At 41.0% G+C, this 15,901-nt stretch overlaps 1 protein-coding gene across 3 annotated transcripts in view; it reads right to left on the bottom strand.

Moving 5' to 3' along the window:
* Positions 1-11,630: 11,630 nt before the first annotated feature.
* Positions 11,631-15,901, bottom strand: part of LOC117001958 (ubiquitin-conjugating enzyme E2 E2) — a 204,003-nt gene continuing 199,732 nt past the window's right edge. For all 3 annotated transcript variants that reach the window (XM_033070722.1, XM_033070730.1, XM_033070714.1), the window contains exon 6: positions 11,631-12,456. In XM_033070722.1, the coding sequence (XP_032926613.1) occupies positions 12,359-12,456 (98 nt within the window). In that variant the 3' untranslated portion in view covers positions 11,631-12,358. The remainder of the gene's footprint in view (positions 12,457-15,901) is intronic.

Raw genomic sequence — 15,901 nt, 5'->3', positions numbered from 1 at the left:
GTTTAATCCCATCCCGAGCTAAATTATCCAAAGCTTAACCTGACCCTCCTCCCTAGACACACGCACACACACACACACACAGACACAGAATTTCTGCAAGGTCAGTAATTCACTCAGCTCGGCAAAAGTCCTTACCAGCAATGAAATGCATGGCTGGAGGTGCTGGAGGTGAGAAGGGCTTCTCCCTTTTAACACCAGGGAACCATTAGATCATCTGAGCGGTGCTGTCAAGCCATATCCTCAGGCTTCTGCATGCATTTGAGCCCCTGTTACTCTAAAATCCGGGCTGGGCAATTAGAGACAAAGCTTTAAGCTGAAGAGGATAACCATGCGTTTCTAGGGAAGGCTCCTGCAGCCTTGGCCCTGTAGCAGCTGCTCTACCTGGTCGTTCTAAAAGCCCTGTTTTAGTGTCAATACCAAGGACTAAGTCAGATCTTTCTGCAGGAGATGCAAGTCAATTTACAGGAAATGCAAAGACACTGAAATAGCCAGAATGTAATAAAAAATAAATGCAAAGGGAAAAAAAAAGAAAAAAATAAGGAAAATAAAAGAAAAAAATAAAAGAAAAAGGCAAAGCCCTACAGCAAGAAGACAGCCAAGATATCTGACAGTATATTCTTCTCCCAGTCTGGATTTACCAGTGTTTTGTGACATAGACAGTCTTAAATAGGAAGATAAGTGCTCATCTGTAAAGAAGTTTTCTCATACATTATGCAGCACTGTCTCTTTCACATTTCATATACATCTGTCTATACCTATAAATAGAAATTCTGTCTCATGTACATTATCATATATTACAACCTCTGATGATGTGGTAAAGGAAAGGAAATCAGCAAAGGAAGTAGTGTGCTTCACCAGATCATGCAAACTCCACAGAGCCTTGGTTAGTCAGCTTTGGGCAAACCAGTGCTGGAAATAGTACAAAAGCACGTGGAAAAGCAAAAGGATGGGAGAAAAGACAGTAAACCAATGAGTTTGTTGTGTAACAAACAAAAGACCAAGTAATCTTGTGGAGAGGCTAGAAGACCAAAAAGAATCCTTGCATGCTTAAAATTGAAGTATTGCACCAAGTGGCACAGCATAAGAACAGGCCAGAGCAGGTCTGCTGGGCAGCACTGGGAGGAAGAAGACAGGATAGGATCCCTGCAATGCTGAGGCCAAATCCAGAGTCAAGCTCCAACTCTCAGTCTGAAAGAGAGGGGCCTGAACTGCTTATTGCTTTCCTTTTTCAGAATGTGTCACCTCTGCATTGCTGGAGGGTTTTTTCCCCCCTTCACAACAGAAGAAAAATCTTCATTCTCATGCATTTTATGAACTGATGAAATATCTTCACAACTTGTTCTCATCGGTGTTTACTTGTTTAATATTTCAGCTTGACCACTGTGCCTACAGGGCTAATGAGCCATGACTGGCAATACAATTAAAGATAGATTTGATGGCATCCTGGCAGACAAAAGTGTTTTAATTAAACTGAAAGAAAATTGTTGTTTATGGGCCAGGAGCCCATACTGAATAGACAAAAGTAAGCCTTTTGATAGGAAAAATCAGTGCCACATCTAAGGGATGGGGAAACTGAGGTTTAATTCTTGGCTCTAGCAGAGCCCATTACTTTGGACCAAGGGCATGTTTTGACTTGTCTTTTGGAAAATGTGGAGAGTTCAGTCTCAGCCTCCCTGGAACTTTCTGGCTATTTTCATTAGGGAAGGCTGAGTAGAGTCCAAAGGAAGCTCCACATTGGTTAGCATCAGCACCACTTCCTAGTTCTCCCCACAACTTCATTTAACAGCAAAACTCAGAGCTCAGTTGTTTAAAGGTCAAGCTAAATCTGAACCAGGCAAGGTTACAGTGAAAACCACAAGATTTATAAAAAGATGTTCCCTCTCTCACCCTGTTAAAGCTCTAACAAATAGCAAAACTTGCTTTGACTTTCCTAAGAGTAAATTTAAAGCCTCTGAGTTTGCTCTTTTAATCAACTTCAATTCCTTCTCACTGGCTTTGAAAACAGTATGGTTTTGAGCATTGCTCGATTCATTGTGAAAGGAGATGGAAGGAAATTTTGGAGAGAGAAAGAATGGTAATGAATCTATTTCTCTAAGGCAGAATTATCACATATCGGCATTTCAAGGCCAAGTAGGCAACTTCCCCTATTGAAATTGTACAGTACTTTGCACTTAAATATTATATTATCATTTGTTTCACTTTATCAGCTTATACTGCTTGGTCTGAAAGCTCTCACTGGATGCCACAAGTTAATCAAGAAGATAATTTTTGTGGTTTTAGCCAAGGGATTCCTTTTTCCAGCCTTGCCAGAAAAATCCAAAAAAACAAACAAACAAACAAAATTCCAAAAAACCCCAAAAAGACCCTAAACGTAAAAAAAGAAAAAAAAAAAAAAAAAGAAAAAAAAATCAGGGGAAAAATGTTTATTATTAACAGTGTATATACCTCCACAGGTGTCATGGTATACATTATTTCTGTAGTCTGACAAAACAATGACCTCTGAAGTCCATGAAAAACATGAGAAAACGAAAGTTGCAAGATTGGCATTGTAGCCCATCTGAATTCACCTCCAGTGAGTGAGAAGTGTAGAGGCAGAGGATCATTTACACAAGAACTGGAGTTGATTCAAGGCCACCATTACCTCCCAGTGATCATCTCTCTCTCAATTCAGATTTTAAAGCCACAGTGCTTTGCAGGTATCTCATACTTTCTGTGGGTGTCCTTTAAGCTGCAGGTAAATCCCTCCCATTTACAGTAAGCTTTCACCTGAAACAGAAAATACATCCTACGTTTTTTTTATCAACTGTCATCTAAAAACTGAGGCACCTCCTGTGGCTTCAGTTGCTGGAACAAAACAGCGTTTTATTTTGCAAAAAGGCTCATACATATAATAATACATATAATACTCAGAATCCTTTCTCTTTTTTCCTCTCCTGTGACACGAGAGGTCAGAAGCATTGGTACCTCCAGTCCACAACCTCAGATGACACTGTTACCTAAGTACACATTCAGAATACATGGTTTTAGCTGGAGTCACCTCAGGAAGAACAAGAACACATTTAAGCTCAGAGAACCAGTTAAAAACCCCCAAAAAGATAACAAAAAAACCCATTGCAGCCAAATTTCAATAAATAGAAATGGAATCATGCCATTAAGCAGCTCTCCCTAACCTCAAGTGAAAGTCCTACTTACCCTGGCTCAGCAACCAGCTTTTTTCATAGTCTATGCATGACCTGGTCAGCATGGAAAGTCTTCACCCCTTACCCACTCCCCATCCAGCTTCCACCTCCAGAGCCGCCTAAGGTGGCCATCAGACCGAGAGGACAGGCCACAGGAAATCTCTGGAGCTCACTCCTCCACTTTCAGATCGCTCCCTCCTGGCAGGGCACAGCTGCTTAGAGCACCGGAGCCAGGCTGAACACTTCAAGTAGCAAACCACCATCTCTCCTTGATTATGCTGCTAATGACACCCCGGAATACTAGTACTTAACTGAATTTACCTTTCAGTGTGTTTTTTTACATTTTGCTTTTCTATCAACTGAGACAATAAAAATCAATTCCTGTAGGGCAATTTAATTTAAGTTTAGATGGTGTTTTATATTCAGATGTTCAGTGTTGCAACATTTGTGTGGCCAATCTATGCAGGACTGTTCAGTAATTTCACAATTATAAGCCGCACCTGATTATAAGCTGCACGTTACAATACAGAGTGTGATAAAAGCTATCTATTCTATCACCATCTGTTGAGGGTGGGGGCAGTGATCCTTATCTCAACGGCAGATATTCTGCTAATGGGCCATCCATTGAAACCAGGCGGGGCATTGTTCTTTATCTTTTCACAACCCATCCTTCCTCCAGGGAGTCATTTTCTCCTAATGGCCCATTGAGTCCCACTGTGTGACTGATAAAATTACTGCATCCCATTGGAAGTTGCTCCAGCCAGGGGGGAGAGCCCAACATTTCTTACCAAAATAAAAACAGAGGTTTTGGGACACTAAGGGAGCCCCTTTCTCCACTGGACTCCAGAGGAAAACCGGATTTCTCCACATCACCACTGGACCTTTAGAGGGAAACTGCACCTTCTACAGGAGCACTGCTCCAACTGAATCACATCTGTCACTGCAGGAGGATGCAGCCACCATTTAATGGGACTGCTACCAACACCCTGCCTGACGGGGTGTCAGGTTGTACTCTGACTTTGTCAGGGTTTGGAGTTTGTTTCTTTGTAGTACTGTATTTCTATTTTAATTTCCCTAGAAAAGAACTGTTATTTCTTATTCCCATATCTTTGCCTGAAAGCCCCTTGATTTCAAAATTATAATAATTTGGAGGGAGGGGGCTTACATTCTCCATTTCAAAGAGAAGTTCCTGCCTTTCTCAGCAGACACCTGTCCTCCAAACTAAAACAGCAACTTTTTGTTCTTTGTCCATATATAAGCCGCACCTGATTATAAGCCACACTCCGGGTTCAGACCAAAATTTTAGTCAAAATGGTGTGGCTTATAATTGTGAAATTACTGTAGTTTAGTACTTAAAGTAAACCCATACTGAGGGTAGGCACTTTAACAAGCAAAATAGTTAAAAATCAAGTAAATATGTAGGAAAAATAATATAATAGATAGAAGTTATTTGGCCAGCTGAAGCAGATTGATTAGAGAGATCTCATACACATGCAAGAAATACAGTTACGTGTATAAATATTTGGAGGACTGGTGACACAGATAAATAGTTAATAACTTTTTTTCTGATGAGTTTTATAAGATTGGTTGCAACACACTGTTGAAATCTTCCACCCTGGGCAAAACTACCTACCATATTAAAGGCTTTGAGCAAAACATCTTCACGCGCTGAGCTTTGTGGAACAAGGATGGCTGTGCATATCTACAGGTTGTCTGTAACTCACAGTGCCTGAATTTAACCATGGAGCAGGCTGTTTGAGACTGTGCATGGGTTTTGTGGTCTGTCCCTCCTGCTCAGGAAGGGTGGAGCACTGTGGTAGTCACGGTAGGGAAAAGGGAAGTAATTTCAGCCACTACTCAGCACCCTACCACTTCCCTGGAGAACAATCAACTCCAATATATTTTATGTTTCCCAAACGATTTAATAAAGACACAGAGATATTTTTCGTTTTCTCCTTGCTGATAGACTTTGCTGCTTTCTGGAAACAGCTATGTTTATTTGGAGTAAAAAGTCTTTAAAAGACAGGTATTTAGTGTTAGGAAGTTCAGCCTGGGGAATGATTTTACTGCAGATTTAAATATTTCTAATAACTTTCATCATTCTTATTCGACCGTGCAATAGCATGTATGGATTAGGCAACTAACATTTCAATGTTTCTCTCTCACTGTTCAAGGGAAGTCTGTACATTTCAGGGCTACATACTAGGTGTCTGGTGGAAGTGTCTTGTTCCTCTTTCACCATGGTGTAAGGCAATGCTGGACAGAGAAAAGCTGCTCTGTACTTTGGGATAATAATTTATGACCACAAGCTGACATATTCACCCTTCACCCATTCAGACAAGTCTACTTCTGCTAGACCTATGGAAGGCTTCTACTGACATTTCCCCCTTTTTGAGTTCTGAAGTGCCTCACCATTAGTTCCTATTAGCATTATTTTTTAAATTTCACTTTCTGCATTGATGGAACTGCCCTTGTGGGCAGCATTGGAGGTGGCTGTGCTTTCACCCAACACCACGTCATTGGGGGCACTTGGAGGTTTAACCAAACCCTCTTTGGTCTGGGAGGTGCCAGCATGTGTCCAGAGCAAGGATACGTGTATTAAAAATGCAACAAAACACACGCTTACCTGCTCCTGGGGGCTCAGCAGGGGAGAGGTAGAGGGAAGAGGAGAGGAAAGGATGTATACACATTCCTGGAGGAAATTTGTAGTGTACGAGTGCAGTGTTTATTTCTCTAATTACTTCTTGTTTCTTCGTGGTGTTTGACTGCGTCTCTTGTCCTTCTGCCTCCAGAGTTTCAGTGCCACGTCTGAAAATCAGACAGAGTGGTCACACCTAACAGCTCCCACCAACACATCAGCAGGGGTTGAGTGACCACTGGCATTTTTTGTTTGCAGATTTCACTCAATCTTTAATTCAAATTGAAAGGAAGAAGTTACAAACAGGATTATGTTTTTAAGACAAGTAAGTCTGCACACGCTACACCGCAAAAGAAATAGTCTTCTTCTTCCACTGGAAAATTATTGATCAAAGTTATTCCAATCTGCATTTATTTTAAGTAGATAAAATGGCAAATGTACATGGTAATGAAATATAGTATTTCATGATGTATATTGTGAAATAGAAGAGAATGAGATTATTTCTTTAAGTCTATCAATTATTAAATTATCATTAAAATTTATGTATATGAATAATTCTATGAGACTTTCTGATTAGATTACCTTGATATGACAGAACACATTGTGATTATTCTTTGATGCTTTGCAATAAGGATTCAAATTCTAAGTAGATTTCAGGAGGACTTTCTTTTGAAACAGCAGCAAGAGGTAATGGGTGGACAATACTTAATGAAGTAGAACAGGAAACAGGAGCGACTTTTAAATTTACTCAATTGGTTTCCTGTGTAAAAGATGATAAAGTTACCACCACACAGATTTTTTTGGGGGACATTTCATTTGGTTTATTAGATATACAACATTCAGGGCATTTAATACAAACTGTTTCACTACTATTTGCAATACTGGAAGACCAAAGCAGAGTGCTGTCATGGACTTTGAGATCAGGAGATCAGCAGAGAGAGGATTTGTACCTTATTGTAAGTGCTGAGCACCAGGAAGGCTACATTCTCTGTCATATAAAGGAGAATTTAGCAGGTTTTCATCTCTCTTTTTGCAAAGATGGCAGCAATCTCTAGTCCTGGGATGGACTCTTCCCTTCTTCAGTGAGATGTTGGAGCACCACACTGAGACAGTGCTGGGCTGTGAGCAGCCTGGAGCAGAGGTGACTGGTGTCTGCAGGGCTAAACAAGGGATTTGGGTGCCTGAAGCCTGAGTGAAGAAGCAGATTTAGGAAATGGGAAGCAGCAGAGAGGAGTAGGTTGCATGTGGTCTAAAGGACAAAGGAAGCAGGATTTTTGCAGATCCCTGGCACTGAGAATTAACTAATTAACTAAGAAACTAGTGATTTCTAGAGAAATGTTCATGTAATTGAGAGGTGTCCAAGAAATGCAAATTGAAGAGTTTGAAGGTGGGCAAGTGCAGAGTTCAGTTGTGTTATCAGCAAGGTGTTCCCAAAGCTGATGAGCAAAGCACTTCCTTTGCCCATTTATGACAAGTGAAGAAAGGAGCAGGGCTGCATTGAAATATGTGTGGTAGGAGCCCCATTCCTGTGAAGAGGCTCCATTGAGGGCCTTACAAAGGCTATGAGTCAACTGCAAAGAAAGGAGGCATTTCACAGAAACTGAAGTGTGACCCTTTGTTTTGCCTGACCCCAAGGCCCTCAGTGACACAAAAGGGGACCCCAGCACTGATTCTGCAGCAACAAATGCCTGTTGTGAGTGAGTGTATTTGAGGAGCAGTGACAAAAACGAATGACCCGACGTTCTTGTTTCCAGCCCTTGTTTCCCAAGGGACTGTCAAGGAGGGAGTCCCCAGTACAGCCTGACTGAGGTGGGGAAATTAAGGTGTAGGAAAGCTCTTCCTAGTGGGTGTATTTCTCTTGAAAACCTCTCCAGAAATGCATGATCTGATCATCCACATGTACTATTAGGACACCTGGATAATGAGGTTTTTGGACTTTGCTCTGCAAAGTCTACAGAAGGTAATACGTCTTTTATTCAGCTGTTATGTGAAGTGGGGTTTTTCTAATTCATGACTGGCAAGAGATTAGTGTTTTAGTAGCCCTGCCTTTGCTTTAACCTTCCATTAGTCCATGACTACTTTCTTTCACAATCAAAGTAGACATGAAAGAGATGTTTTGCTCTGCTCTTTTCATTATTCCAGAGAGCTGTAAGTCCCTGTTAAAGTTCATGATGGAATTAGGGTGCAGAATGATGGATTTAAAGGTATCATAAAACTCTTCCTGGTAAGTAGTAGTCTCAAAATATATTCCAGTTGTGAGAGAGGCTGCTGGAGGCATCCCAAGCAGCTATGCATTGGCTCTGCAGATCCTTTGAGCTGAGGAAATTCATTTGCATATGGATGCCATGCTAAGGAGGCCAGCCCGGATTTCGGATTTCGTTACTGCTAATGATGTGTGTGGGAGAAGTGATTTAGTTTACAGCCAGTGCCAGGCATGGCACAATGAGGAAGTACTTAATTCATACAAAGCCCTTTCTTGCTTCTAATACTTAAAAATCAGGGGGCTTCAAGCAGCTCCAGTGTTACAGACCTGGTGTCTTCATGACCATGAAGAGAGCTGTGATTGAGGCAAGGGAAGGAGGGAGAAGGAAACATCAGGATGTAGTACTGATGTTATGGAGGAAAGGATAGTAGGAGAAATGAAAGGGAATGAAAAGCAGAAGAGAAGAAAGACCAATGGAGGATGAAGAAAAACAGCAGGGAGAGTTGGCTGTGCAGGAATTGTGGCTGCCAAGGCTGGATGTTTGGACTTTGGAGGTGACAGAATTTTCAGTGTCTGCTATAGTTTTCACAACTCAAAATGCAGGCCTGCGGTAAGATCTTCAGAGACAAGTTTCTGAGAACTGGAAAGGAGAAAAGGGACCCCAGGATACCACTGGAGCTGGAGGAGTAGGAGTTGCACTGCCTGAAGGCACCTTCCTACTCCACTGGAGCCACCTCTGCTTTTCTTTTCCAACAGACAAGGGGAATAGGAGAGGGGCAGAGGGCAGATTCTTGGCATCTGCTTCAGGGGTCGAAGGGGCTACTATGCTCAGGCAACGTCAGGAAGAGCTGTTTGAACTGGGATCAGTGTCTTGGGTGGTCTCTCAGCTGTGAGTGATAAATTCACCAAGCAAAGACAGGATCCAGAAAGAAGGAATGGGTGAGTGAGGGGAGTAAGTCAGAGGGATTAAGGCACACTGTACCAGCATTCTGAAAGTTGACTAGAGCACGCACTGATCTCAGGGCACGTGTTGGGACAGAATTTGAAAGGTAGAGAAGGCTTGGAGGAGGAACCCAGTTCTGGGGTTGATGGGTCCTAACCCCTCTGGTATTTTATACTCTCCTTCTATCATGGCACAGGGTAGCAGGGAAGAAGGGCTGTGAGCTGCTATGCATTGCTTGGGCAAGGAATATCACCATCCATCTGCAGCCCACAATATGAAAACCTGAACAAAGGTCTTTCAAGAGGAATTACTCCTGCCTTATTCATGGCACAGCAGCTGGTTGTAATGAATTTTAACTGTTTGGCTGCAATCATCCACAATGCATGCAATCAAAAGGGTTATGGCCCTGTTCACTCCTGCAGCAGCCTGGAAATGCTATCTCTGAAAATACAGGATGGCTTGGGGAACCTTGATTTAAGTATTGTTCTGCAATTTTCTGAAGAGGGAAATCAGCTGGTCAGTTGGACAGTGGGATGTGAACACCACTTCAGTAATCCATGAATGGGGAATGCAGTTTGGAGAGTTCCCAAACTGATTTCTGCTTCATCAGAGTTGAACTCAAAGGGTATGAACAGGGACATTTAGCTGGGGTTACTGGAAATTAAATATTGTTTACATGATATTGCAATTGAATTCAGAACAGCTGTAAGATGTCTTTAAAGAACAAACCCCAGCTTTAGCATTAGTGTGTCCCTGAGAAAATACAGATTTGCTGAACTGATGGCATTTGCATGTGGTTTCAGACCAACTGTATGCTCTTGAATGTTTTAGTATGTGCACGTCACTTGAAGATCTTAATACCCAGATGTCTGAGAACAGCACACAGACTTCACCAACCAGAAGAAATGAGAAAGATGATTTATCATAAAAGAAGAAGCAGGAATCAGCTAAATTTAGAGAGGATCTGAAGAGCAAAGGTGAGACAAAATAAAGTGTAATTATTTCCTAGACCAAGGGGGAAAAAAAAGGAGCAAAACAGATTATGCCAATGCATTATTTTTATTGGGCCTCTATTGGCAGACTGAATTGTGTTGGGGATGGCTCATTTCTCCTCAGCAACAACAGGAGGTTTTAAATAATGCTTCATATTTCCCAGGTTTAGCAGATGAAGAAAAGTAATTACTTGGGAGACAAATAGAGCAGATTTGCAAACAGAGGAGAATGTTTTATGGCCAGACTTGCAAAGATTTGGCTCCTGCAGATGCCAGAAGAATCTGCATCTGCTTTAATCAATGTGGATTGGTCCTTGTTGATTACTTCTTTGAGATCCTCATGGTTCTTAAGGCAGTATTTTTATATTATTCAGGACAATGTGACTGTACAGCTTCACAGAAAGGGCAACTTACCTGCAAATTCAAAGTGCACTGCTTTTGAACTGTAAGAACTTCTGGTTCAGAGAAATCTGAGTTTTGTGTTTTGTTTTTGAAATGTCATTGCTCTTCCATGTCTGTATTTACGACCCACTGTCCTCGAAATGTCGTATGGCTGGGCTTGCAAACACTTGGCTTCTACAGAGAGCAGAAGAGTCTCTATTTGCTTTGATCAAGAGAGTGAATATTTCTTTGAGAGATGCCAGTGGTTCTTGGGGTGGTAGTTATAGATCATCTACAGCTACATCAATGTTCAGCTTTTCTTCACACAGAGGGAAACTCACCAGCAGAGTAAAGCTGAATGTATGCTCAGTTTATTAGCAAATGACCAAGAGAAAAAACAAAAGAGCCTGGAAATGCAGTGCAGTGGTGGGTGTAGAGACCCTGTGGTGTCACCTTGACTGCTTTAGTTTTCATGAAGGTTGAACTGGGTTGGAGTGTGATGGGATCGGGTCTCCCTGTATGTTTGTAGTGACACTGCTGCAATGTATCTTCTTAGAGATAAGATCTTCTTTAAACACAAAAGGCAAGAAGAGAGGGGAGAGGGCAAGAAAGCACAGTATCTAGCATCTGTAACGTTTAATTATATGAGACAGGGATTTTCCAATATGCCTTGCAACACAAAGAACATTCAGCTATCAGCATCACAGTATATATTTTCTAAATCACAACACCCACACATTTCCTTAGCCAAGTAGAAGTTTTCCCTCCACGGCTGCATATCTAAAATTAGCCTGAAGGTCAAATCTGAATAGAAATACCCTTATCATTGAATGTGCTAGGAATGATTGGTGCAGTGGGCTCAATTTTCCCATCGAAAACCTTCATTTATTTTTTTTTCAACAGTTGCTTTTACAGTCAAAGAGCTTGGAGAAAGGCAAAATGAGGCCTGCTGTATAAAATCAACATCAATATTCTGCTTTCACTGCAAGGCTATTTTTATTGCCAACTATTTTAAATGTAACAAGATGGATACAGTGAAGCCACAGTGTAAAAGATGCAGCAAGAGGCTTCTGAATAGCAAGGCTGAGCACAGACATGTGAAAGAAAGGCCTTGAAATCTGGAAGATGTTTGTATATGAAGAAAGACACAATGAAGAATTCTAAGTTAAGAAATACATTGTTGAGAAGAAGTGAGTAGTTCAGGTCTAAAAGTAGTTTTTTAACCTGCGGTTGTATTGTGTGAGGACTAAGCAACCCATACTGCATAAATGCAAAAGTACCGTCCTGCAAGAAGTGCATTTATCAGCCACAGTGTTTTATTGAGTGCTTTAATAATACAAGTGTACATCAACTGATCCACAGTCAAAAGTGGCAGGTCCCTAAGAAATTTACAAGCACTTTTTTTGTTTGTTTTTTAAGTAAATCAAAATACATAGTAATTTGTTCAATGCAATAGCCTTTTGTGTGGGAAACAGAAGGCTAGTGATAAACACAGTCTTAGTAATGCACAGTGATTCTTGATTTTAAGCTTTTATACAAAACTTGTTCCCAGTAGCATGCACCCACCATTAAAGACTTCAGTACAAAAAAATAACCCTAAACACTACATTTAAGTAGAAATGAGATATAATTCTGAATTTGTTTGTTTTCCCCAAAACCACATGAAAGAAAAAAAAAAAACCAAAACAACCCCACACATTAATACAAAGCCTTCTGATAAAGCTCTATACTATTACAGATCCAACATTCTTTGCACTGATAACCAAAATTCCCTGTCTACATTTGAGGGAAACAACTTTCAAGTTAACAGAACAAAAAAAAAAACAAAACCAAAACCAAAACCAAAAAAACCTAGAACAAATAAAAATAAAAATAAACCAAAATGAAACAAAAAAGGAAGTAAGGACAACCTTTTGTCACAAAATGGTTCAAAATTTAATAAAAAATAAGAATGAAGGGAAGGGCTATTGATGCACTTAGTGAATGTGCTTGCACAGGTCCAGCAAATCCTAGAGGAGGTTCCTATGTGGCATATCGCTTGGTCCACTGTCTGGCCATTCTGTCGTGCTCTGCTCTGTTAGTCATGTACTGAGTGGCAATGCTTCCAACCAGGGGGTCAGCTGAAAAGGAAACACAGACCATGAAACGCGCGTCAGGAGGATGAAAACGCTGATTTTAGATCCACATTAGTTCACTTCTCTTAGGTCTAACTGCAAGAACAAGGTGCCTACATACACCAGCTTTGTTTTCAAAGCATGCAAGGAAGGAGATGAGGGGGAGATGGATGGCAATTACCTATATATGTCTCATAAACATACTGAAACAATTTTCTGAAGTTCTACCTCACAAAAAAATGTTCTGATAATTTTATTTTGAGCTAAAACTCACCTTCAGGTGATGTAATTTATTTGTGATATTAAACTCCCACAACTATTCATATTCTCAACTAAGAAGAGGACGAGCTCTAATTCTATTATCAGGTTGAATGTTGTTTTGTTTTTTTAAAAAATACTTTTAGTTGCAAAGCATAAAGAAATGTAAGGAATTAGGGCAGCAAGTACTATTTTTAAAGCAACAGAAATGAATTCCAAATTTTGGACTTGTTATATAATTTATGGGATCTTTCTGAGCATTCCTATAGCCAGAACACTTCATGATACAGTCTGGATCTACAAATTGCTTCACAAATAATTAATAAAAACCAATCAATCCCCTAAAAAAAAATATCCAAGACAGGACATTCCCATAAGTGACTATATTTCATCAACATTTTTGTTTTTCAGACAACATCTTTCACTCCTCAATTTAAGCAGAAAAAATTTATAGTTTCCCCCTTTATTTGAGGGGAACCCACACTCTTGACAATGCTTCTGCAACAGCAAATATTCTGAGACTGTACAGAGCAAGTCCAGAGGCACTGAAACCCCACTTTTCCCTGACTTAGGACAGGTGAATAAGACATCTTGTGAAAGGCAGGTAATAACCAGCTTTGCTGCTGTCTGAAGATGGTGCCATTGAACAATATGAACATCGGCTCCCTCGGTGCAGGTGTAATCTGAGTGTGCTGCTTGCACTGCTAGCCACCGAAATTCCTGGGACAAGATGTCAGGCCTTCTGTCCAGCAGAGTAAATCTGGGCTTTTTTGTTTGGTTGTTGATGATAAGAGTTTATGATAGTGGAAATGTTGCTTAGTCAAAAATTGATTGGCTGACTGCCAATCTTACCGAAAATTAGTGAGTAATATCTAATGAAAAAAAATATTTTGCTTTCTATGCATAACCTGCACTTTCAGGAAGAGCCTGTGATTTGAATGTTAGTAAAAAGAGTTATCACTGTGACTGCAGTGTACTAAGTCCCTGTACTCTCAGTCCTGCAAACACCTACTACATGTGCTTTACCTTTAATATCTTAATATATTCAGAGGAGGTCACTGAGGCCTGGACTTGATTATTTTTACATGCGTGTGTGTAAAAGAAGCACATCTGGTCTAAGACAGAGTTTGAAAGTTGGAGACTAGAGAGTATATCACCTTTAACTCCACAGGCAGGGAGAAAAATGGTGTAGGGGATTATCTGAGGGATTTTGTCCTGTGCAAATAGGAGGCCAACAGTCTACAGGCACTCAAGTAGCAAGAAATTATTTGTGGCAGGAATGAGGTTTGAGAAGCACTGCAGGGTAAATGGGGAACCTGAGCAATAGGAAAGGGCAACATTTCTCTCTGCAAAAGATTTCCCAAACCAGCAAGAGGGAAACCTTGTCCTAGTGTAATGGTAGCTTGGGGGTGAGCGTGAGAGCACTGCTGCAAATTCCCACATCCTCCTTAGAAACAATTCCACGGACTCGTGGAGAAATGGAGACTAAGGGTTGAACTTGAAAGGAATCTTTGAAGCAAAATTTGAAGCATGTCCTGGTTTTTGTGCTTGTAGGGGAAGGTGGGATTTGGTCTCGGAGGCATATGGCTGGGAAGAGTTGCAGGAATATCACAGCATTGCCATCTGGAATGCAGCAAGTTCTTATTGAGGGTTAGTGTGCATTTCAAGTGATGCCTCTGAGATCTTTATAAAACCTTGTATGAATCAGTGAGCAGTGATGTGCTGTAGTAAAGGTATATCTAGCTCAAATCTGGAAGGGTTTTATTTATGTGCAGGATGAATGTTTCTGCGAAAGCATGTCTTTCACATTGAGAGCAGTAAATTTATTTCCTTGATATACTGCAAGGATACTGAGGACCACATCATCATCCCCAAACCTAGATGATAATTAGAATGTTTGGTTTCCTAGTGTGGGGTTTCATCCAGATCTCCAGGAGCAGGAAAGTACCTCAACAACACAGATCTTTACAGGCTTTGGAAGGGACAGGCTCCTCCCTCCAGCTCCTCCCAGCATGGGAGGGTATCTCCTTTGCTCTGGGGTGAGACAATCAGTGAGAGGCTTCTTGGAAAGGTGTGGCGCTCTGTTCAAGTCCAGTAATGTAAAGAACTGGGCTGTTTATTTATCCTTGTTGTATGTTCAAGCTTTTATCTCTGCAATGTTTTGTTTGGCAGTTGAAAGAGTGGAGGTGATGGCTTGTAAGATGTCTGAGGTTTAGAAAACTTTTGTTGTAGGTGTGTAAATTCCTGCTGAGTGACCTGACAATCAACTATCAATCATCTCAGGTGCTTCCCCCAAGCCAGTGCCTCTCTCCATTGGTGTCTGCCTGCATGAAGCAGGACTGTGGAAGCCAAGAGAGAGGTCCTTGCTTGCTGTAGCATGAGCAGGACCAGCTGCACCCACAGCCAGCTGCCAAGCAAATGCTGCTAAAAGGTACTTTCAGTAATTACAGCAATGACACTGATTTTTTTTTTCAGTTTGGCTGTATGTTTTATTGGTTATAACAATATTCAATAAAAAAACAAACCCACAGTTTGGAAAAGCCACTCGCTCATTTGAGAGCAAGGAATTTATTTCAAGGAATAGAAAAATAGTTAGTTTCTAATAGTAGAAAAATAACAGTGAGGCTCAGCTATTTCACATCTCTGTAAGAGTGTCTGGAGGTGTGTCACACGTAGATAATTAAGGGGACTTTAAAAAGGACACTTCAAGAGGTGTTTGAAGAACTGGCTTATTTCAGCAGGTGTTGTGAAGCCACAAAGCCTTCAGGAGACACAACTGCTTTGCTTGGGAAGCCAGGACAGCTGGTGAGGAGGGAGATTTAAACTTCAGACCAGAGCCACCCAACCAGGGGCACACTGGCCAGTTTGAAGCAGCGCACTGCATTTGTGCCACAGGATGTAAGGACAGTGTGTGAGCTCCAGAAATGCCATTGGTCTCTCCCTCCAGCCCCAGTAGGTCCAAGAGACACATCTCTCAACACTTCATGAGTCACAAGTCACCACGGCTACGTAATTCACCGCGACAGGAATTAACACGTAATGCAGAGATTACAAGATAAATCGAAACATCTTAATTAAAACAATTAAAAGATTTTACTCCCAAAATGCACAATCCTTTGTTACGGTGCCCAAGTCCTACAAAATATCAAGTATGAGGAAGAAATCCTACAAAATATCAAGTATGAGGAAGAAA

This window comes from Catharus ustulatus, chromosome 1 (assembly GCF_009819885.2).
Source record: "Catharus ustulatus isolate bCatUst1 chromosome 1, bCatUst1.pri.v2, whole genome shotgun sequence".
In the NCBI taxonomy this organism is placed as follows: Eukaryota; Metazoa; Chordata; class Aves; order Passeriformes; family Turdidae; genus Catharus; species Catharus ustulatus.
Note: the sequence above shows the minus strand (reverse complement) of the source record. Positions and strands in the feature narration are given on the sequence as shown.